This window comes from Myotis daubentonii, chromosome 1 (genome assembly GCF_963259705.1).
Source record: "Myotis daubentonii chromosome 1, mMyoDau2.1, whole genome shotgun sequence".
Taxonomy (NCBI): Eukaryota; Metazoa; Chordata; class Mammalia; order Chiroptera; family Vespertilionidae; genus Myotis; species Myotis daubentonii.
The window spans coordinates 140,103,015-140,128,529 of NC_081840.1; the positions used below are offsets into that span (position 1 = coordinate 140,103,015).

The 25,515-nt window shown below is 43.7% G+C and overlaps 1 protein-coding gene across 1 annotated transcript in view; it reads left to right on the forward strand.

Annotated features, from left to right (window-relative positions):
• The window catches only part of GPR158 (G protein-coupled receptor 158), a 392,719-nt gene that overhangs the window by 220,421 nt on the left and 146,783 nt on the right, over positions 1-25,515 (forward strand). Inside the window, exon 4 of the mRNA XM_059660955.1 lies at positions 14,255-14,478. Coding sequence (XP_059516938.1) covers positions 14,255-14,478 — 224 coding nt within the window. The remainder of the gene's footprint in view (positions 1-14,254; positions 14,479-25,515) is intronic.

Here is a 25,515-nt window from a genome sequence, read left to right on the forward strand (position 1 = left end):
TACATTTATATATTGTAGTATGATTGCCATTGAAGCAACATTTATCACATTATGTCATTATGGTGCAATATTATTGTCCATATTTATTATACTGTGCTTTAGATCTCTATGGCTTATTTACTGCTCATTACAAATTTGTACCCTCAAACACCATCAATCTTATACCCTCTATCTCCCATTCCTTGGTAATAACCACCATTTTACTCTCAGTTTTTTATAGTTTTGATCTTTTTGTATAAGTGATATCATGCAGTACTTGTCTTTCTCTGTCTGACTGATCCCACACAGCATCATGTGCTCAAGGTTTATCCATATTGTCACAAATGGCAAGACATCTTTTCTTAATGGCTAAATAATATTTCATAATATCCCATCTAATAAAAGAGAAACATGGTAATTAGCCGTACATCCGCTACCCTTCCCATTGGCTAATTAGCGTGATATGCAAATTAACTGCCAACAAAGATGGCGGCTAATTTGCATACATAGGCTCCAAGTGCAGAGCGAAGCCTGGTGACGATGCAGGCGTTCTGCCTCAACCGGCTGGTGGAGGGCCTCTGGGCCTGCTTGGTCAGTGCTGCCAGGGGGATGGAGGAGAAGAGACACAGCCCGCAGGGGGGCCGGCACCAAGCAGCCCCAAGCCCCGCCTCAGCGCTGGGGTCAGAGGAGCAGAGTCACAACCTGCAGGGGGTCGGGCACCCAGCAGCCTCAAGCCCCACCTCGCTGCTGGGGTCAGAGGAGCAGAGACACAAGCCTGCAGCCCCAAGGCCCGCCTTGGCGCTGGGGTTGGAGGAGCAGAGACACAGCCCTCAGGGTGACCTGCACCCAGCAGCCTCAAGCTCCACCTCGGCGCTGGGGTCAGAGGAGCACAGACACAGCCTGCAGGGGGGCCGGCACCCAGCAGCCCCTACCAGGGGTGGGCAAACTTTTTGACTCGAGGGCCACAGTGGGTTCTTAAACTGGACTGGAGGGCCGGAACAAAAGCATGGATGGAGTGTTTGTGTGAACTAATATAAATTCAAAGTAAACATCATTACATAAAAGGGTACGGTTTTTTTTTTTTTTTAGTTTTATTCATTTCAAACGGGCTGGATCCAGCCCGCGGTCCGTAGTTTGCCCACGGCTGGCTGCAGCAGAGACACAAACCAGCAGGAAACCTGTGGAAAGGGAGATAAACTATCATAACTTTATCTCCCTTTCCACAAGATGAGAAAACTGACCCTGATTATTTAGTGATATGGCCCACACCTTTCTACAAACACAGGGTATGTTATGATCACTCCCAGGAAGTGATCAGAATACTGGTCAGAGTACTGTTTCCAGGGAATAACGCTACTGTGGCAAATTATCTAAGAGAGGAAACAAGCTTTTGTTGGGTTTATTCTGAAGGTCAGAGAACAGACCACCCCAACATATGCCATGTTGTTATATTGACGATCTTGACCTGCAGATGCTTGTAAAACAGCAAATGCAAGGAGAGGTTTTCCCTGAAGTCTCCTTCTCTGCCTAAAATCGGACCCCGCAAAAGGTTCCCTTGATGGGAAAAGTGCCATCAGCCAGTGAAGACTGACTCCTGTCACAGGGCAGGAGACTAGAAGTTGACATCACATCCAAACTTTGTTACAAACTATCTCCCCCACCCCCATTCATCTTTCCTAAAAATCATGTACTCTCCTCTAAGAGGCCTACATCTCCCGTCCCCTTTCCCTAGAAAGAAGGTATTTAAATCTGGATTCTAAGCCACTTTGGGAAGTTATTCATTTTTCCCTGGGATCTCCCACATATACCCGAGGTACACATGTTAATGAACTTTAGTTTTTCTCTTGGTAATCGGTCTTTCATTACAAGGGCCTCCGCTAAGAACTCAAAAGGGTAGAGGAAAACTATTTTTCCTCCTCCATAATTCTATCTCAAGAAATCAAGTCTTGGGCTGAACAGTGAGTTTGGCTCAAGTGCCAAGCAGTCCTGGCTGAGGGGAGGGAAGCTTCTAGGGGAAAATCAATGATACTGGCATCAAAGTAGGACAGAGGGCACATGAATGGTTGCTGGTGGGAGTTTAAAGTGATTCAACATTTTTGGAGGATGGTTTGGCAAAATCGATAGAAATGTTCAAGGTACATCCAAGAGTCTTCTAGGAATCTCATCTGCTGAGATAAAGCATGAGTGCTTAAGCCCTGGTCAGAACCCAGGATGCTACTGCGGGCTCTCTTTCCATGATGGGAAAACCTGCTAACAACCTGCATTTTTAGGCAAGGTGGCATCTATACTAAAAAAATGTAATATGCTAATTAGACTGAACATCTTCCAGATGAGGTTCTGGACGTCCTTCCGGACAAAGCCATGGTGGCAGGGCTGAGGCAGAGGCAGTTAGAGGTGATCAGGCAGGCAGGGGAGAGCAGTTAGGAGGATCAGGATGGCAGGGGAGAGCAGTTAAGGGTATCAGACCATCAGGGGAAAGCAGTTAGAGGGATCAGGCCAGCAGGGGAGAGCAGTTAGGGGGATCAGGCCATCAGGGTAGAGCAGTTAGGGGTATCAGACCATCAGGGGAGAGCAGTTAAGGGTATCAGACCATCAGGGGAGAGCAGTTAGGGGGATCAGGCCAGGTGAGCAGTTAGGTGCCAGCAGCCCTGAGGGGTCCCGAATTGGAGAGGGTGCAAGCCAGGCTGAGGAACTTCCTGCTCCCGTGCACGAATTAGGGACAATCAGGCAGGCACGCAGGTGAGTGGTTAGGAGACAGCGGTCCAGGATTGTGAAAGGGATGTCCAACTGCCGGTTTAGACCCGATCCCGGCAGTCGGACATCCTGGGATCAGGCCTATACCAGTAGTCGACATCCCCCAAAGGGTCTGAGATTGGAGAGGGTGCAAGCTGGGCTGAGGGACACCCTCCTCCCGTGCACAAATTTGTGCACCGGGCCACTAGTATATATGATGTATATTATATACTAGAGGCTCGGTGCACAAAATTCATGCACATGTAGGGTCCCTAGGCCTGGCCAATCAGGGCCAATCGGGGCCTTCCTTCATTCTGTGCTGCCCCCTGGTGGTCAGCGCACATCACAGGAAGCGGTTGAACTCCTGGTCTGTCAAACTCCTGTGGGAACAGTTTGCATATTAGCCTTTTATTATATAGGATTAGTATTTTTTAACCACTTATTTAGAATTTTTGTAATGTTCTTTTGTAATTATATCAAAATTAAAAGTTACAGAAACCTAATTTTATCTATGAATAAGGTAAGAATATTACATATATTCAAAGTCTGAAATTTTTCAATAATGTAGCCTTGGTGATTTGATTAGAACTTTGGAGTTTGGAGCAAAAATTTACTTTAATATATATAGGGTCCTGGGTTTAAAATATTTGTTTTTTTTGTTTTTGTTTTTTTTAAATATATTTTATTGATTTTTTACAGAGAGGAAGGGAGAGAGATAGAGAGTTAGAAACATCGATGAGAGAGAAACATCGATCAGCTGCCTCCCGCACACCTCCCACTGGGGATGTGCCCACAACCCAGGCACATGCCCTTGACCAGAATCGAACCTGGGACCCTTCAGTCCGCAGGCCGACGCTCTATCCACTGAGCCAAACCGGTTTTGGCTAAAATATTTGTTTTTATTATAGAAAAGACGCATGCTTATTAGAGAAACTTTGGAATGTATAAAAAAATAGAATTTAAAGAGCCATTTGAAAATGTGTTGGTCACTTAAGTTTTTTTTTATACAAATATCTGTATATAAGATATTTCTAAAACCTTCGTATTACATTCATTTTGAATACCATACATAGTTTTCTTAAACATAATTTTAATAGTTACATAGAATTCCATTGACTAAATACACTATGGTTTATTATCCATTCCAAAGCTTATAGTTTTTACTAATTTATATAAATACTAGAGGCCCGGTGCACAAAAATTCGTGCACTCGGGGGGCATCCCTCATCCCAGCCTGCCCCCTCTAAGTCTGGGAGCCCTCACAGGATGTCCTACTGATGTCCCTGTGAGGAGCAGGCCTAAGCCACAGTCTGGCCCTCCCTCTGAGGAAGGCAACTGGCCAATCAGGTATATAGATACTTTCTGAAGGCAGCACAGACTCCTTCCTTATTTCTTTCCTCTGCGGTTGGAGAATAGGGGACTAAAAGGTGGACACAGAACTGTGGCCGGGCCTGGGGCTCTTGTAGGCAGCAGAAAGAAGGAGAGGGCTGGGGAAAGTCTAGACACGGTTTTCTTAAATTGTCCTCCCTTCCTCCGGGCCCCTCGCTCTGTTCTCCCCTTGTCATGGTGGACGCTTGGGCCTTGGACTGACAGGAGCCCAGCGATGGTGTAGTTCAGCCCCCTCACTTCTCAGCTGAACATACAGCCGCCTCACATTCCAAGTGGAGCTGTTTTCAAGTGGCTACAGTGCTGGCAATTCATGCCTCCCGGCCTTTCCCCTCTCAGGTTTCCTCCTTGGGTCAGTTGCAAACTTCACCGAGACACCGAAACAACTGTGCCCTGGTATTTCTGCACAGGCCCCTGCCAGGGCCCACACCAGGAGGATACCAGCTGAGGTCCCCTCCCTTCACCCAGTACGCTCCTCCCTGTTCTACCACTGGGAGAAGGTAACAGCTCACCTTCTCTGGACCCTGCCAACCAGGCAGGCTGAGGCACAGGCCAGGCGGTGCAGCCCAGGGCTCTGGTGGCTGCGAGCCTTCTCTCCCTCCCTGAAGCATGGGGTGGGGTTGCAGCAGCTGACAGCCACCCCTGGGCACCATGCATGGAGATACCACTCTCCACTGAGCCACCCTCTGCCCAGGACCTGTGGGGGTTGGGGTGGCCTCGGGCTCCCACTGGCCCCACTGAAGCCAGACTTGGCTTGGCCAGCTACCCCCACTGCCGGAGGGCTGTGCATGCCCCATGGGCCTCATCGCCCTCATGAATCCCTGTGGTCCGGCCATCCCATCCCAGGAAGTGGCCATCCTGATCTCCATGGCTCACTCCCTGGTGCAGTTGGGCCTGCCCAGCAAGCATGTAGGCAGGAGCTGGCCCTCTGAGGGGAAGGAGGAGGGATGTGGGCCAGGGCAGAGTGGGGAACTTGGCGCTGTAAACACAGCCCCCCACCCAATGTCATGCTGGCCCCTTGCGCTGCATTCCCGAACCCCTGGGTGCCCCTTCCCAGCACTGTGCTCTCGGGCCTGGGGTGGGGATGAGGGACCTGGAGCTGCAGCCTGAAGGCAGCCCTCGCTGGCTTGGAATCACAGTGGTTGATCAGGGAGGGATGCGGGGTGCCAAATTCCTCCTCTCTCTCTCTCTTCTCTCTCTCTCTCTCTCTCTCTCTCTCTCTCTCTCTCTCTCTCTCTCTCTCTCGGAGAGGGCCCCATGTCCCCGGTGGGTGGGCAGGGCTCAGGCCCTGCTCATCATTGTATTGCTGCCCGCTCTGTTGCTGCTGAGGCGGCGGTGTGGGCTGCTGACCTGGCCCAGGCCCCTGGCCAGCCTCCTGTGCCTGGACCCCAAGCAGCAGCGGAGCTTCCAGCAGCCAAAGCAGCAGCAGTAGCCAGTGCACCAAGTGCCTGGAGCCAGCTGGGAGGTGGCAGCGGTGGTGGCCAGAGTCCCAGCTCCCCTCTGCCACCAACTTCGCTGGGAGCGCCCCGGCACAAGCCCCGGCACAAAGTTCCCAGCTCCTGGCACCGGAGGCCGGGGACTTCTTAGGTGCCTCCTCCTCTCCACCGCCCGCTCTTCATGAATCCCAAGTTTCCGCGGAGGCAGCGGCTGCAGGACTCAGAGTGGGAGACAGGGGAGCAGGCCGAGTGTGCTGTTCAGGCTTGACAGAGGGCACCAGCGCAGAGATCTCCCTGGCAGCAGGCGCTGGGGAGATCTCCTCCATGCCGATGCCCTCCGTCAAGCCTGAGCTGCACTTGGCCTGCTCCCCTGTCTCCCGCTCTGTGTCCTGCAGCCATCGCTTCCACGGAAACTTGGGATTCATGAAGCATGGACAGCGGGGAGAGCCCCGGTGGCTCCAATGCTCTAGGGCCGCCTCCTGCCTTCCTGACCCTGGGCTGGCTAGCTGCCGGCAGGCGGGCAGGGCTCATGCTAAGGCAAGGGATGCCGCTAATCCCCTGCCCGCCCCCGGGTCACACACAGGAGTGGGCCCCCTGTCTCCGGTGGGCGGGCGAGGGCTCCAGCCAGGCGATTGGCGCCGCTTCCCTTCGCCCAAGCCCCCGCCCACACCCAGGTCGCACACAGGGCCCTGGATGGTGGCTTACGCTGTCCTACCCTGCCTGCAGTATGCAAATTAGCTGCCTTCTTTGTTGGCGGTTAACCACCATCTTAGTTGGCAGTTAATTTGCATATCTCCCTGATTAGCCAATGGGAAGTGTGTCGGAGGTATGGTTAATTACCATGTTTGTCTATTATTAGATAGGATAAAACCACAAGGTGGGGCAAAAGTAGGTTTATAGTTGTGTATACATGAAAATCAGAGTTTATTCTTGTATTATTACTTATTAATTATTGTATTGTTTTCCATACAAACAACTATAAACCTACTTTTGCCCCACCTGCATATTTATGTAAAGAAAGTCCAGAAATATTTTTTTTACTAATGTTACTGTAATAAAGTTACAGTAAGCAAATAGGTTAACATATTTTCCACAAATTGTCCCAATTTATCTTGATAATCGCACACTTACAGGTGAGTGTTTTAGATTTCTCAGCTGTCCTGTGGTGCTCCTGTAACCTTCTCCCAATGTCCTTCTCTGTATTTATGCTCTAGGCCAGTGGTTCTTAACCTGTGGGTCGCGGCCCCTTTGGGGGTCAAACGACCCTTTCACAGGGGTCACCTAAGACCAGCAGAAAACACATATATAATTACATATTGTTTTTGTGATTAATCACTATGCTTTAACTATGTTCAATTTGTAACAATGAAATTGGGGGTCAACACAACATGAGGAACTGTATTAAAGGGTGGCAGCATTAGGAAGGTTGAGAACCACTGCTCTAGGCAGCATACTCAATCACCCATATAATAATCTGAAAGCTGCTGCAGCCAAAGCTCATAACTCTTCATATTTGCCTTTATTTTCAGGAAGTATTTGTTTTATCTGAAAGTTGCAAATATCACCTTCATTTTCAAACTTGAGCAAAGCAGATTGGGATTCTGTGGATGGTAGATTATTTCAAGTTACTCAGCGCTGACATTTCCAAATCAAAATATCATCCACAATGATTTCTAAACAGATTTTCACTTATATATTTGTACTACAGATCAATTAATGTATTCTTTTGGGAGAATACATTCATCATTAGCAATTATTTGATGATAATCAAATATGGAGAAAATACTATGTTCAGTGTTGAGTGTGTAAACAGGTATATAAACCATGGCCCCTGACCACTAGGGTCTTAAAAATTTAAACCATCATAAATTTAAGGTACCCTTCAGTAGATTAAAAACCTCATTATTATTAATTAGTAGTAGAATCATTTTTACTAGCTGAATATATTCCCTTGTCCTAGAGACATAATTAATCAGCATCAATTGATAAAATATAGGGTGTCCCAAAAATGTATACACACACTTTGAATAATTTATAAATGTATAAATACATTTCATTCTCAAAATTGAGCAATCAGCTGTTAAAGTGTGTATATGTTGCCCTAACTGGTCTGGCTCAGTGGATAGAGCATCGGCCTGTGGACTCAGGGGCCCCAGGTTTGATTCCGGTCAAGGGCATGTACCTTGGTTGTGGGCACATCCCTAGTATGGATTGTGCAGGCGGCAGCTGATCGATGTTTCTCTCTCATCTATGTTTCTAACTCTATCCCTCTCCCTTCCTCTCTGTAAAAAATCAATAAAATATATATATTTTTAAAAATTGTGTTTATGTTTTGGGGGGACACCCTGTATTTTTGGAACTAGAAGATTATATCATCATGCTTTGAGCTCTATAGGAAATAATGAATGTAGAAAGCTCTGTCTTTAATTTTAGCTGTTTTGAGCTTTAGAAATCAGGTCTCCAACTTTTTGTTTTCTCTCCATTTTATCACTTTGTGTCCCTTATAGAACCTCATAAATTTCTCATAGTCAAAAAACATTCAGGCAATATTAAAGAGGAAGTTTCTCATTATAGCACATTACTATTTGACATTTGTGAGTTGATCTGGCAATACTTTTATGCATGAAGAATAAAATGTGATCATAATGTATTTTCTAACAAATTGCCTTTTATTTATGAAAATTAAAACATTTATCTAACCAACATAATTTAGTATTACTCATATCAGGAAACATAGAATGGTTGGAATTATGTCAATTTCCCACATTATATCTAGCTGTTACTACTTCAGTAGACATAATACCTATTAACTATTATTTTTGTTCTACCTGAGAAAGATAATGGAGTGCATGAGCTTTTTCCACTGTATGTTCTGCAGTCATGATTTTATTTTATGGCCCAGTATATTGGCTCTTTTGTAATTTTAATCTAGGCTGCAAAAGAAGGATATAAAACCATTTGTTTTATTTTTAGGGAACATACAGTTTATATATATGTTATATATATGTAGCCCTGCGCCAGTAGCTCTCTGCAGGGCCTGGCCACTGTGTGCCTGCTGCCCAGAGGCTCTCCGCAGCCCAGAGGCCCTTCTGCGGCCAGGGCGCGGATCGCAAGCATTCCATGATCTGACCTGGCCAGAGGCCCATCCGCAGCTGGGAAATGCAAGCGACTTCCCTCCCTGTTCTCAGGAACTCCAATAAAGGGCTTCCTTCTCTTTCTGGGCTGGCTTTCACCCCTGTGCCTCTACCACTAGCCCCTCCTGTCACACTATCCTCTGCCCCCTCCACCCTCTGGCCACCCAGACTTGACCTTGCCTGGGATTCAGGGGCCACTTGACTCTGCTCAGCTCACTGGTTCCTTCTCTTCTTATGCAAGCATTCTGCACCCTGGCCTGGCCAAAGGCCCATCCGCTGCCAGGCGCAGAATGCTTGCCTCATTGCCGCAGCAATGAAGCAAGCATTCTGCCAGGCTGCTCATGCTGCCCATTCTCAGTGGCCACCCGCCCCCCCCCCAGGACTGGGCGACTCCAGCAGGGTTAAGAGGACTGGGTGCCACCATCTTGTGGCTATGGGCTCCACTATCTTTGTGAAGGTTAACTTGCATTTTACCTTTTATTAGACAAGATATATATATATATATACTACCTAATAAAGAGGGAATATGATAATATTGACCCTCACACCATTGCAAAGATGGTGGCACCCACAGCCAATAAGGAGGGAATATGCTAATTGACTGCCCCACCTTCAAAGATGGTGGAGCCCAGAGCCACAAGATGGCAGTGCCCAGTACCCTCAGCTCCGCCTGGGGCAGCAGGTGCATGGCAAGGCCGGGTCCACTCCCAGGCAGGCCTGGAAGCTCTGCTTGCCTGCCTCCAGAGTCCCCCAGTCCCCTCAGCCCCCCAGCCACCCAGGGCCGGCCCGAGGTGCAGGCATGCCTCAGATGGCAGCTGCCCAGCTGCCCATAGCTGCTTGAGGCTCAGGTACAGGGCCGGCCGAGGCTTGCGCTACTGGAAGTGGCAGCAGCAGAGGTGTGATGGGGGCATGCCTTCCCCTGATCTCTGGGTTTCCTCCCACCCCTGAGGGCTCCTGGACTGTGAGACGGGGCAGGCCGGGCTGAAGGACACCCACCCCCCATGCATGAATTTCATGCACCGGGCCTCTAGTATACATACATATATATATATATATATATATATATATATATATATATATATATATATAATCACTCTAGTAACTATCAGAGTAGAATGTTGGCAAATAAAGATAATCACAAGGACTTGGAACATCAATAATAGTAAACAGAGATAGAGTGGATCAGTCATGAGAGGTTCTCTAAGTTGGTATAGTTCTCTGGGTAACAGGTTGGTGAAGAGATTGATGGGCATGGTAGGTGCAGTTAAGTTCAGCTTTGCACAGTAGGAACAGACCATTCAACAGGACTGACTGAAATTGTGTTCCTGAATTCTACCTCCCAGCCTCTACTTCAGTAGGTAGAATCTAGACAAGTAACTCAGTCTGTAGTATGTTAGAATTGGGGGACATAGCAAGCAATATAAAAGAACCTTGGTTTATATGAATAACAAAATATATCAAGGTAGAGGGGGCCATAATTGGGATATATGGATGAGCAACAAAAGTAAAACAATGATCATGAAAAGAGTCAGGGTTAGGTTAGTTTTTCTCCTAAGCAAAAAGAAACTCTCACATTTTTCTTGGTTAAAAATGAGTGAAAAATTTTACAAAGGACACGTCAAATCTATCTAAAATATGACTAAAATTGCTTGCCCATGGTCATATGTTACAAAACAAACAAAAAACCCCAGATAACACTGTGCTGTTAACATACTGAGTATTTTTCAGATTTAAGTGACTCAGGATGCTAAATAGTCTCTGCTTATGTTATCGGAGGAGTACACGAGTGGAGTGCCTCTGTTGTTCATGGGAATGAGGTTCTTGGGGTGTCACCAAAATAAGCATTTTCAGAATTCCCCACCGGACAATGAGAGGTGGTAGAAGACTTTATTTCCATGGAGCTACATTTTTTGGGTAGTAACATCCCATGCCCCTTAACCCAGTCTGAAAGAGGTGCAGCTAGAGTTTTAGTAGAGCAGAAGTAGGGCCAGTGTCCAGAGCTTCTGTTCCATGGTGCAGCTGGGTTATTGTCCTTTAGTCCATTGTGTGAAGCCCACATGGCCAGGGGCCACATGGGTGCATGCAGGGGAATGTGCCCTCTGCAACAGGAGTCAGGGGCAAACTGCAAGTGAGCAACCCCAAAGAGGGCACTCCCTTTGTTTAGCAGTTTAAATATTCAGGTTTCGTGCCCTTACAGAGGCCATGCCTATTCTCGCCACTGACTCACTTCCAGGTGTGACTGATGAGTAAGCACCTTCCCATGTACCTAGACCAGTGATGGTGAACTTTTTGAGCTCAGTGTGTCAGCATTTTGAAAAACCCTAACTAACTCTGGTGCTGTGTCACATATAGAAATTTTTTGATATTTGCAACCATAGTAAAACAAAGACTTATATTTTTGATATTTATTTTATATACTTAAATGCCATTTAACAAAGAAAAATCAACCAAAAAAATGAGTTCGCGTGTCACCTCTGACACGTGTGTCATAGGTTCACCATCACTGACCTAGACCTTACTGGGCTTGTGTCCAAGTGCCTTTTTCCAGTTCCTTCCCCCATGGATCAGCGGGGAACAGACTTTGGAGAGTGTTAAATTACACCTTTTTAGCAAATCTGTAAAAATGGCATGCCTATATTATCTAGTCTTCCCTTTATTCTTTTTCTGTTAAATAATAACCAGATTACTGCAACAGTATCATTCCCCCCTGAGAAAAAAGAAATCTCTTTATCTACACTAATAAAAGCCTATGTGGTTGTCACACCCTCACGCCATGATGCCCTCACGCCATCACAATCCATCACCAGGAGGCTAAGTGCATGGCAAGGCACATGTGGGTGGGCGAGGACTTGATGCCGCATGTGTGGCATGGAGGTGGCGGGTCCCAGCGGCTCTGCACAGAGTCCCACGGCTACGCCAGAGTCCCACAGCTCTGCGTGGGCTGGAGGCGGGACCCCCGGCTCCAGCTTACTTCTTTGGGGCAATCCATCGAGGAGCCCCAGATGGATGGGTGGGGCCTACCTCTTTGGGGAGATCGATTGTGGGGCTCCTGCACTGTGAGAAGGCTCAGGCCAGGTTGGGGAACCCACCCCACCCCAAGTGCACGAATTTCGTGCACCGGGCCTCTAGTAATAGTATAAAGGAGAGATAGGCAAAGGTCTCTGATTTATGTAACTGCTTCCTGCTGTCAAGAGGCGGAGATCTGTCTATCCCAAGGCTTAGAAGTTCTGCCTATCTGACAGAGGAAGGGGGAAGCAAAATGGGAAAGGATTCTTTATGCAGGGAAGAAGGATTCTGCAAAATCCAGTTAGTCTGGTGTCCCCGGGAGGTAGCGATGTCTAGGAAGATGATTAGAGAAGCTGGCATTCTTGTTGTATTCTGTTCATGACAAACTTGACAAGAAGGTTAAAAGGCAAAACTTAAAAGTGAGGAGACTTATAGCAACTAAAGGTTCTGTGAGAGGCAAAAACCCACATGACAAAGGGGAAGATTAACTTGCAGTGTCCCCAATTAGGTTGGAGGCAGGTGTGTCACACCTGTCTGAAGTCCTTTTGACCCATTACTATTTCTATTAAACATGAGCTTTCCTAGCTTTTTTTCATTCACTGGAACACTTATGGAAAGAATATTCTACTTTATCACATATTTATTTCTTAAGGACTGACAACCTAATTTCATTCTACCACTCTGGAAACTACTGTCTAAAAGATAAATGAAGGATAAAATAATCATTAAACTTCATAGCCTTTACTCATTTATTATCTTTGATCACATTCCAGCATGTTCCTGTAAATCCAAGTTTTCTTGTATGATATTGTAAAAACGTCTGCCTATCTAACTTCTTCCCCTATATATTCCCTTAATTGACCTCACCCATGCCCACGGCTCTCTGTAGATTCTTTCTCTGACTCTGATCCTTCTCCTACAATCCATTTTTGTATTGTTTCTCACTTCTTAGTGCATATTTCTCTTGGACAATATAAGTTGGATCTCAAATTTAATTGGTCTAAAATGGAGCTTATCCTTCCACTCCTTCTCTTCCTACTTCAGCTCTTTCTTCTAACTTCCCTGCTTTTGAACAAGTAGTGCCTTTCCTTAAGACAGCAATAGATTCCTAGTTCCTCTTTGCACCTCCCATGTTTGGAGAAGAGAAAGCTGGGCAGCCTGATTTACAGGGTGGGGCAAAAGTAGGTATCCAGTTGTGAGTACACAAAATAAAGCTTATTGTTGTAATATCATGTATTAAGTATTATATTATTTTCCATACAAGCAGCTGTAAATTACTTTTACCCCACCCTGTATATACATTATCTCATATAAAACCCACAGCAATTCACATTTAATACATTAGTAAACTAAAACTCAAAGTGGTCAAGAGAGTTACCTAATGCCATCGAGCTCTCCAGCGATGGGAACCATATCTGCTGGACACTTAAATTCATACACTTTTCACAGAATGATGGCTCTTACAAAACAATATATTCTGAATTATTAAAGTAGATTCAATTATGTTTTTGCTATTATATCTATTAAGGAAGGAAGGCAGACAAATGTATTTTCAAAGAATTATGAACCTTTTATAAGAGTTGAAAGTAATAAAGATTTTGTGTTAAATTTTGTGTTATTAAAATGCTATTAATCAGAATAACCTCTTTCCCAAATTCGTTAATCAATCAAGGTTGTGGTATATATCAAACTATGTGGTTGTGTGATATACTAAACTGGTTATTTATTCACTGATCCCTTTCATGTTGAGTTCAGCATTGGAAAAGGTTTTCTTTTTTTGATTTATTTTAGTATATGCTGTTAATTGGATCATTTCCAATGGTATACTCAACAATTAAAGAGAATCTTTACCTGTGGGCTTCAGAGCAAAGTTTGATCACTGAAACAGAAGAATCTAACATTAAAGGGAGGATCATAGCAGCAGTTAGTTAACAGTGCAGAAATATCCTATGGGCATGCAAAATGGGAAATTACACAGTAGCCTGTAAGTATGGATTATACCCTGGGAAAGGATACACTATCATTATGCAATTGCACACTGAATAACTGTCCATTAAGTACCATTTTATCCAATTTAGATCTAATGAACCTGATAGATGAGGATCCTTCTAAATTAAGGAGCAATCAAAGTCTCACTTTGGATTTTGTGCCATCTAGATGTGTTATGTGTATTTATTTGGTGCAGGAAAGACACAACTTTCTTGTCCTGCCTTATGGTTAGCTCTTGAACAAATATTTATGAATATTATTTGTGCCATAGGGAGTATCTGTTGGTGATTGGTAGATAATGATATAAAAGATTTAGAAGACTAATTCCTGCATGGAGTTTTATTTTCCATGTTTGCTAATTTTCCTTAGTTACTTTGAATGACAATTTTTTTTTTTTTAAATCAAAGGGGTAAAAAACTTTTGTTTGAGTCTAAAGTCAAAGTAACTCTATTCTCTAGCAAAAAGGTTGACCAAAGGTCTTTAATAAAAAGGAAAACGAACGAAGAGGTGAAAGATGTGTTTTGACTCTGTACTAAGTCTCGCCTACCTCAGAAATGCAATGACAATGTAGTTTTATTTGGAAACTTTCAGGAAGGGGTCCGGATCACCATTTTGCAGAAAGAGCGAAAGATGTGTCAGAAGAAGCCCATGTCTGCCTACCCTGCAGGGAGGGCTGCCCCTACTGTGCCGATGACAGCCCCTGCTTTGTCCAGGAGGATAAATATCTGCGACTGGCTATCATCTCCTTCCAAGCCCTGTGTATGCTGCTGGACTTCGTTAGCATGCTGGTGGTCTACCACTTTCGCAAAGCAAAGGTAAACCCAGGTACCCTGGTTATGATCTTTCCTTCTATTGTCAAGTGACCTCTTTTTTTTTTTCCAGCAAATGAAGTTTTTCCAAATCCCAGTGGCTTCTTTATTACGCAGAAATCTTTATACAATAGGATAGGATTAAAGTATGAAATTTATATTTTTAGCTTCTCAGGAGAAATAAGGATTAAAGATATGAGATTTTAACATTTTCTTCCACAGAATGCTTCCCGCTATTTAGCCTGGAGCTTGATTTCATCGTTGTCTTAAAGGACTCTCTTTTACATTGTCTCTTTGGCTTCCTGAAGAATTTACTCTGCCAGTACCCAATATATTGTTAATTTTTCCATATCTCGAAGGCTTTGTGATGTTTATTATATTTCATTTTTTATTTCTTTCAACCATATTTGAAGATGGTAAATAGACTTAGCTATTTTTTGAGCACATTATACTTTGAAGAATGAATTTATTCATGACATTATATTTGGTCTTGCATTAATAACCCAGAGTAATAGTGATATTGCAAAGAACTTAAATGGATTTTGAAAGAGTCTGTCCCTCAATTCTGTCCTGAGAAATCCAAGAGCAGTATAAGCATTTGTATGCTTCATAGGCAGGGGTGGATGGTTGCTCAAATGTTTAGGGCACAGCTTTCTGGAGAGTTGTTTACAGTTGGCCACCCATCCTATATAATAAAAATCTAATATGCAAATTGTCCCCTCAACTGGGAATTCGACCACTCACTATGATGTGCGCTGACCACCAGGGGGTGGCACGGAATATGGCGGGCATCAGTGACACAGTGCTGGCAGCGGGCGGCAGTGGAGATGCTGCTGGATCCAATAGGCCCTGAAAAGAGCAGGACCATAGCAGGATAGTGGAGCAGGTGAGAAGGTGGTGTCAGGCCAAGGTTGGTGCAAACGGGGGACTGATTGGCCCACCGATCACCCAGCAAATGGTGACCAGTGGCTGGCAGGCCCTGATTGCTTGATCAGGGCTGGTCCCCAGGCTGGGATGGGGAACTGGGAGTGGGTAGTAGTGACCAACTCCCATGACGCCCAGGTAGGGGGCTGTGACCTTTCACCAGCTACCTGGGGGGGTGGGGATGATGGGGACGGAGGTGTGGTGAGAATGTGGGGTGTCCACCAAGTTCTCTCTCACTCCCCCTGCTACCCTCCCCCAGGACACCAGGGCTCGTGTGCTGGGGAAACCCCTGTGGTCAGGTGCTGGATGCCCGTGAAGAGCCCTCCCCGCACCTGCATTGCCTCTTCTGGGTGAGCTGGGCTGCAGCCACTGGGACCACAGGGCCTGGTTGGGCTCCCCGTGGATTCACACAGGAGCCAGTCTGTGAGGACGACCGGGAGAAAGTGTGCTGCCCGCCCAGCTTCCTTGCAGCACTGTGCCCCGTCCCACAGTGTCCCACCACACTCACTGTATCTCCATGTGGGGACTTGGGCACCATGACTCAGGCAGAGGAGGACACGCTGGGGCCCAGGGGCCCAGGTGCTTTCCAGGGCCCAGAGGTCAGCTGGGACCTGCCCTTCCACGCCAGACACTCACACTTCAATTGCCAGCCAGGCCTGGAGACTGCACCCATGCATGAATTTTGTGCACCGGCCCTCTAGTTTAATTATATGTAGCCAGTGTTGTGTCAAAATCTGTGGTTCTTTTGCTTTCAGAAACTTATTTGTGCCATTGGAAAGAAAAACAAAATCTAAAGTTTCCACCTTTTCAGAATTCAAATGACTCCTTGTGTTAGCAAAGTTGTACAGATTGGTTTAGAGATCAATGAAAATTTAAGTTATTCTAATTAGAAATTTAAAAAAAAAAGAGAGAGAGAAAATAACTTTTTGTGAATGTCATCCATTACAAAGCTTTAAGTTAACAAAGAAAAAACACTAGCAATATCTGTTGAGATTCAGGGAAGATGTATCCATTATGTTAATGTTATAGCCTTAAATAGTTATTTTAAACTAGAGGCCTGGTGCATGAAATTCATGCAAGGGTAGGGTCCCTAGGCCTGCCCAGCAATTAGGGCTGATTGGTGCCTTCCTTCCCCTGGCTGTGGGCTGCCGGCCAGGGCCTTCCTTCATTCCGCACCCCCCCGCCCCGCCAGTGGTCAGCGCATGTCATAGCGAGTGGTCGAACTCATGGTGGGTCAAACACCCGAGGGGACAATTTGTATATTAGCCTTTTATTATATAGGATAATTTTTAACATGAACATACAACACAAATTAATATTAGGTTTTTAAGTCAGCAAAAATCTACAGGCAACTTGCTCTTAATTTAAGCAATACTTATCTTTCTTTTGCAACAAAATATGTGCTAAATTGCACACAAAATAAAGTAGCAGGCAAGTGGAGTTGGGGAATATCTAACCACTGTTACCTAGTAAAATTAATTGGTTTTTTTTTTAAAAGCCTATCATTGGCAGAGGAGGTAGAATGAAAAGTTTATTTAATAAACAGCTCTGAAATCTGTGTGTGTAATGTAATTCATTTACATAGTGTATAGCACATAATTCTTTTTGCATTTGAATTGATTTTGCTCATTAATGAGTGCTGTGCTAAATGCAGTTAGTGATATATGATGGATTTCATATTACATTGTATAATGAAACTAATACTATTCTCACTAGACTGATGTCAATCTATGTAAATGTTACTTAACATTTCCAAAGTTATTAACTTTGTGAATTTCTCGGGACCTTCATATGAAATTCTACTTTTTTGGTACTATCATGAGAATAGATATCTTTACATGCCATTTGGTGAAATTTCTCTATATACAAACTAGTCAGAATACATAAATTAGACATTATCTAGTTTAAGATGGCCACCTTTTGAAGAATCAGTGAGATTTCACTGATTGTGATAAAATATAAAGGTGGATTTTTTTTAAAGAAATAAGTTAATAAAGGCAGTGAACATACAAGTAAATTTATGACTGATTCCTAGCTTTAATCTAGAAATATGACAAATTTTCAGAACTAGAATGGAACAGCCTCTGGTTTTATAGAAAAGAAAACCCAGCTTCTGAGGGATTGTAAATTGCCATGCAGCACAGTTAGGTTGGAATATTTATATACAGTCATTCCAGCAAATAGAATAAACACTTCTATAAGATTAAAAGCATGAGTGACTAAATTGAGGGTAAGTAAAAATGAAGATAGGTAAACTTAGCTGAAATCAAGGGTGGGTTTAAGATGTGAAAAGGATTCTGTGAGGGCAGGGGTACTGTTCTAGCTCAGTGCTAGGAAGTAGAGATTTTTTTTTTTTTTTTTAGTTTTTTTAGAAGCGGTGCCAAGAGTGAGCCATTGTCCATGAGATAAAAACTGACCAGTTATGCCTTGGCCAGTGTGGCTCAGTTGGATGGCTATTGTCCCATGCACGAAAAGCTGGTTTGAATTCCTGTTCAGGGCACATGCCCGGGTTTCAGGCACTCTCTGGTAGGGGGTTTTCAGGAGGCAGCCAATCTGTTTGCTCTCACAACAATGTTTTTTTCTCTCTCTCTTTCTATAAAATTTTTTAAAAAATTCAATTAAAAAAATCATAAAAAAACAATAACAGGTGACTGACCAGCCACTGAGGTGAAACATGAATATTCCTAGCAGTAAGTCTTGAAAAAAATTGCTCTTGTGGATTCTTATGCATAGAATATACTTAAATGGAGCAAATGATAAAAATCCTTACAGGAAATAGAATACTAATTTTCATAGCTTTGTTTCTGTTAATTTTCCTGAAGGCATGCTAGAGTTTTAATGCTTAAATATAGCCCAGGCAAATTATTTCTGTATGGGTATCACAAAAGTGGTCCCAATACACAGTTCTTTACTGTTTAATGTGAATGCAGGGATATATTGGGAATATCTAGATTAGAGTTGGCCAGTATGCAGCACACATGCCCCCACCACAAGGCCATAATAGACAGGCATGGTCCTCTTTCTCATCTCATCCAGAATCAGCCTCCAAACCCCTCTCATCCGGTAGAACCCTAAACAGGTTCTAGGCATGAAATCTGTTTGCCATCCTGGATCTAGAAAAATGGGATGACTGCAACTCTTCACATAAACTTTCTTAAATATAGTTGCTCATTACTAAGCTATTAAAAGGTATTCACTGCCCTGTCCAGTGTGGCTCAGTTGGTTAGAATGTCATCCCATACACCAAAAGATTGTGGGTTTGATTCCAGTTCAAGGCAAATACCCATATGTGGGTTGATCCACTGTCTGGGCACATATGGGAGGCAACTAACCTATGTTTCCCTCTCACATTGATGTTTCTCTTTCTCTCTTTTGCTCCCTCCATCTCTCTCTCAAATCAATAAAAACATATCCTTGGGTGAGTATTAAATTTTAAAAAAAAGGTATTCACTGAGTGACACCAATATAATCCCTGTCAAGATTGCATGTCAGCTTTTCCATATTGCTATTAAATGTGAAGCTGTGTACTATAATCTATCCTATCTAATAAAAGAGAAACATGGTAATTGGCGTACGACCGCTACCCTTCCCATTGGCTAATCAGCGAGATATGCAAATTAACTGACAGCCAAGATGGCGGCCGGCAGCCAGGCAGCTTGAAACTAACATGAGGCTTGCTTGCTTCAGTGACGGAGGACTCCAACATTCCCCGCCTGCTACTGCAGGCCTCTGAGCTGGCAGTTTGAAACATAGTTACAAAAAAAGAAGCTAAACAAAACCCCAGAAACCAGCTTTCAGCTAGCCGGGATCTCAGACCTGGAGTTGATACAGAGTTTCGATTGTAGAACCTAAACAAACCAGATACCTGCTTTCAGGAGCAGAGGCCTAAGAGCTGGAGCCTCAGAGCTAAAGCTGGCCCAGAATAAAAAAAGAAAAAAGAAAGAAAAAAAGGAGCAGTTGGGAGCTTCAGTCCCAGCCTGAAAACAGCCCTCAGCCCCTCACCCAGACTGGCCAGGCACCCCAGTGGGGACCCCCACCCTGAAGGGTGTGTGACCAGCTGCAAACAGCCATTATCCCCTCATCCAGGCTGGCCAGGCACCCCAGTGGGGACTCCCACCCTGATCCGGGACACCCTTCAGGGCAAACCAGCCAGCCCCCACCCATGCACCAGGCCTCTATTCTATATAGTAAAAGGGTAATATGCCTCCCAGCACCAGGATCAGTGGAGACGCGAGGTCTCCTGGCACCGGGATCAGCATGACAGGTGGCAGCGCCCAAACCCCCTGATTGCCCTATGGCTCTGTGTGTGACAGGGGGCGGGGCCACAACCTCCCTATCTGCCCTGCTCTGTTCCTGACAGGGGAAGGTGCCCCACCCCCCTGATCGGCCCTGCTCTGTGCCTGATAGGGAGGAGCTCCCCAACCTCCTGATCTCCCTGTGGCTCTGTGTGTAACAGGGTGCGGCGCCCCAACCCCCCCCCCCCGCCCCATGGGCCCTGCTCTGTGTGTGACGGGGTAGAGCCATAACTTCCCCATTGGCCCTGCCCTGAGTGTGAGAGTGGCGGCGCCCCAACCCCCTGATCGGCCCTGCTCTGTGGGTGATAGAGGGCGGCGCCCTAACCCTCTGATCCTCCCTGCTCTGTGCGTGACAGGGGGTGGCGCCACAACTTCCCCATCGACCCTGCCTTGAGTGTGACAGGGGGCGGTGCCCCAACCCCCCAATTGGCCCTACCCTGAGCGTGACTGAGGGTGGCATCGCAACCTCCCGATCTGCCCTGCTCTGTGCATGACAGGGGCAGCGCCCCAATTCCCCAATCGGCCCTCCTCTGAGCCCGACCAGGGGCTACACCTAGGGAGCAGGCCTAAGCCAGCAGGTCCTTATCTCCCGAGGGGTCCCAGACTGCAAGTGGGCACAGGCCAGGCTGAGGGACCCCCCCTTCCCCCCCCCGAGTGCACAAATTTTTGTGCACCAGGCCTCTAGTATATATATAAAGCCTGTGGCCATAATGCTGTAATGACCAAAGATCGGTCACCAGGAGGTGCATGGAACACCTCTTGGTCCCGCAGCCCACAGGCTCTGATCGCAGCAAGGTGGGCGGCAGGTGGGCGGGGCAGCATGGCGAAGAAGGCGTGGGGGATGGGCACCGGGCGGTCAGGGGCGGGGGCAGCTAGCATGGCATGGGCCCCAGGTGGTGAGCAGAGGTGCTCCCTCCATGGGGGGAGGGTCGGGGGTGCATGCAGCAGGCGACAGAAAGAGGAGGTGCGCGGGGGAAGGGCGTGAGCTGGGAGAGGAATTGAGGCAGAAGGTAAAAGCTGTTAATAAGGGAAAGAGCAAAATGGTTCAGAGCAACCAATGGCTCAGACACTCAACACTGGGGAGAGAGGAATGGGGACCAGCCAGGCACAAATGAGCTCATGAGGCCTGCGGCAGTGGCAGCGGGGTCTGGGGTCCCGCCAGTGCATGTGATGGAGGGAGTCTGGGGTCCCACCCATGGCGGTACAGTGGAGGGAGTCTGGGGCCCGTGGTGTGGGGGGGTCTAGGTCCCATGGCATTTGGGTGTCTGGGTCTCGCGTGATTTCGCATGCTATCTCTAGTATAACATAGCATCCTATATAATAAAAGCCTAATATGCTAACTGTCCGGTTGTTTGCTCATCTGTTCAACCAATCAAAGCATAATATGCTAATGATATGCTAAAGCTGCTCAACTGCTCGCTATGACGTGCACTGACCACCAGGGGGATAGAACTGACATGTACTAAGGAAGCTTGAGGCATCTACTCAGACACACACCTGAAGTTCACTCTTCCACCTACGGGGAGACATCCTGAGGGAGGGTCCAGGAACTTGTGGCTAAAGGAGCCTGACCTAGAACCTGCGACTTGTTCCCTCTTTCATCTTGTCCAGCTTGTGAACCATGTTCTTTAATCCAGTTTCACCAGCATTCATGGTATGTGGCATCTTAAATACTTTTAGTGTTGAACTATATTTCATTTAGGGCTCATAGGAATTGGTCATTTGGAAACTTAAGCCTCTTTTATTTATGTTAGACTTTTTTCTGTTAATTGACAAAAATAATCATACTGACAAAACAAAAATAAACAAAGTGATGACAATGTCAAACCTAGCCACTGATCCTGTACATCTAAGCATGCAAATATGCTGTAATGGTAATAGGCAATTCTCTGTTGTGAAATGAAATATTAGGTGATTATGGTAAGAGACATAAGATGATACAGAAATTTATGTCTTTCAGTTCTGATTCCTCGAGGGAAGTCTAGTTATGAGTGCCTTTATTTAAATGAGGTTTACCTATGCTTAAAATATCAAGTTTGTAGTTGTTCAGTAGCAGCAATCATTGATCAAAGGTTATATTAACATTTTATCATTTTAAACAACACAAACTAGATTCCATTATATTTTGGGGTGAGGCTTGTGGTATGACGCCACAAAAGGCAAGTTAAATTTCACTCTACACAATCATTTAGGAAACTAACTTCATATATTTGTTCTTGTGCCCTTGGTTAAAGATTATACCTGTCAATAAACTGTGAATGATTCTGAACCCAGTGAGTTCTTCTAAAACAACAGCAATTTTAAAATAGTATTTTAAAGATCCTAAATATTAAATATTTTGAAATTATTTTTACCAAATATTATGACAAGTAACATTTTTCTGTTAGCTATTCTGAAGACAGAGTGTGGTTTCTTGTGGCTTAAAGTCAAGTGTGTTAGTACAGTTTATTTTCAAATGAAAATATAAGAGAAAATATTCACTGGAAGGAGCATTAAGTGCTTTTACATCATGTGCAACCATCACCACTATTCATTTTCAGAAGTTTTCTTTATCATCTTAAACCTAACTCTGTACTTTTTAAATAGCTCCTCATTCCCCCTAGCCTCTGGTAATATATCTTCTACCTTTTGTCTTTACAAATCTGTCTTTTCAAGGCACCTCATATCAGTGGAATTATACACTATTTACCCTCTGTGTTTGGCTTATTTCATTTAGTATAATGTTTTAACAGTTTGTCCATCTTTTAGCATTTATTAGAACTTGATTTCTTTTAGTTGCTGAATAATATTCCATTGTGTTTATTTAGCACATTTTGTTTATCAATCCATCTATTGATGAATATTGGGGTTATTTCCACTTTTTTATTATTGTAAATAATGCTACCATGTACATCTGAATACAAGTATCTACTTGAGTCTCTGGTTTCAGTTCTTTGACTATAACCTGGATGTGGAATTGCTGAATCATATGGTCTTTCATTTGATATTTGATATTTTCACTAACAATTCATGTTCCTTCACAACTTATTATTATGTTCAAAATATTTTTATTCAATATCTGGTGCTTGTGACCTGGGTGTTAAGAAACTAAATATTCTGCTGCTAACTATTCTTTCTCTTTAAAATGATGGATTTGATGAGGTAACTTCATAAAAAATTTTAAGCACTAACATTCTATGATTCCTTGAATCTGAGGGATTCATATTTCTAATTTGATGTATTCATTGTATAAAAAGATTAGCTAGCATGGGTGAGACTGTCATTCTATTTGCTAATGAATTGTGGACATGATATCACTGGATCCAGAGAAATCTTTTAATGGGTCCAAGAGTTTGGAAAACAACAACAATAGTAATAGCAATATATGTACTCTAAAATCAAGCCTGGCTAATGTAGTAAGCACTTCAGAGGAGTATTTAACTTATAAATAAGAATCATATCATACTAGCTAATGTGAGATTAAATTTTATGTCTTACATGTATTATTGAAGGGATATCTGGACCATTCCAAGAGTTACCAAAGGGGAAAGTATCACAACTTTTAAATCCACAATGTTGTCCTTATAGGGTATAAGAAGATGAGAACTACATAAAAGTTATACTAACTATAGTGAAATGTTTGGTTTTGATCATGATGCCTGATATTCTTTGTATAATTTTTTCTTTCCATAAACTACATTTAAACATATGTATGAAAAAAATCTGGAAACCTGGAGTGCTAAGCTTGAAAGTTATAGAAGTATAATCAGACTTTCTGAATAACTTTCAAGGGATCTTTCCTAAGACAAGAAATCTGAATAGGGCCAGCCCCAGCATTACAATTAGGTGCAGGGCAGAGTGAGATTAAGAAAGTGTGAACTAGGCCTTCCTATCCCAAGCATCAGTACCTTATCCCTAAAGTGTTAGGGCTTCACATATTTGGGTCTTAAAAGCTTTCCAGCATTTAGGGGTTTCCTATTTAAAATACAGATGCTGTTTAAATAGGGTTGGCTAAGTTGTCATTGTAATGATAAGTAGAGCTTGAGCTAAAAGGTGATTGCCACCTCCTGTCAGTTTATGGAACACTCTGTTATAAAGATCTGAGGCAGTGAGTGGATTCATTCGGAAAGGTAATTGTTATTGGCTAACTTCAGCAGCCATATGTTGCCAGGGAAACTAGGGATACACCTACCACATATTTACCACTCCTTGTCTAGGAGTTTCAGGCTCAGGGGAAATAGTGGGGGAAGAAAAACTACTGATATAGGATGTGAGAGGGCCTTGGTGCTAAGCATGAAACTGTTTTGTCTAGGGAGAGCCCACTTCTTGAAGTATTGCATCAGATCCAGTTTTTCTACAGATGATGAACTGCTATAGGTAGCCAAGATAAAATAGACTTACTAGAGCTATCCCATTTCATAATTTATTAGCCAGTTCTCAAGTATTTAGAACTTAACACAGTCTGAAATAAATTTTGACAGGTGCTTTTACCTAAATATATGACAGTAAGTGTATTTCAAACAAAATGTAATGCTTTCAATTCTTATTAATTTCTGCTTTTCTTCTGACAAATATGTGTGGTATATGTTAATAAAAGTGCCAGAAGAAATTGGATCTTAAAAATTATGGCCTCTACATTGCTAAACACAATGTATAGTCCCCAATGTATTTTGTCAATAAGAAAGTATTTTTATATGTTTTTGTTGATTTTTTAGAGAAAGGGAAAATAAGAGAGATACAAACATTCATGAAAGAGAAACATCGATCGATCGTCTGACTCTTGCACTCCTGCCACTGGGATCGAGCCCGCAAACCTGGGCATATACTCTGATGGGGAATCGAACCATGACCTCCTAGTTCATAGGTCAATGCTCAACCACTGAGACACACTGGCCGGGTGATAAGAAAATATTTTAAGAACTCTGAGTAAAGCTTAATAAGTCCCCAGCTCAAATTTAGTTTGAAATCTTTTCTTTCTCTTTTTACTGTGGGGATTATTTTGCTTACTTGTAGGTTAATTTTTATTAAAGCTACTTTTATTAGCAATCATGAATGTCTACTCTTTCTGGTCACAAGATTTTCCAGATTATTAAGGGTGAGCTTTAGAACAAAATATTACATTTAAACAATTAAAACAAAATTAAAAGGCAAATTGGAAAAAGTGTTTTGATATGATATGATAGTAAAGGATTAATATTCTTAATCTAAAAGCAAACAGACCCTTTTAGGAATCAGTAATAAATAGAAAATTACCCAATAGAAAAATAGGCAAAGAATATTCATCAGAAATTTATTTTTAAAATGCCCCATAAAAGTATTCTCTATATGCATGAATAATTACAAAATGCAAATTAAAACAATGAGATATACTTTTATAATAATAACTCTCTGTGTTGGTGAAGATGTTAGGAACTTATGTGCTCCCATCCATTGCTGATGGTTGTGTAAATTGGTAGAAACTTTTGGATGAAATTTGTGTGTAATAAATTAAAAAATGCACAGTTGTTTTACTTCTAAAAGCCTGTACTAAATAAATCATAAATGTGCACAAGGTCTTACAAATATATTGATATGTGTTTATCATAGCACAAGTTATAGTGCACACAAACTGGGAACAATTAAATGTTCAAAATTGGGTTAAGTCATTCATGCATTTAAATATGTAGCCCAAAATTGATCTTGTAGAAAAGTAAATAATAGGATAAATGATTTTAATATAGTTAATGATAACCTTCACTACCACATTTATACCATTTATTAAAATTTTATTTTAGCTTTCTCATTTTTTATTCTTCCCTTTCACCTTTTCTTCTCATACCATCCCTCTCAGCTTACCTTCACCAAT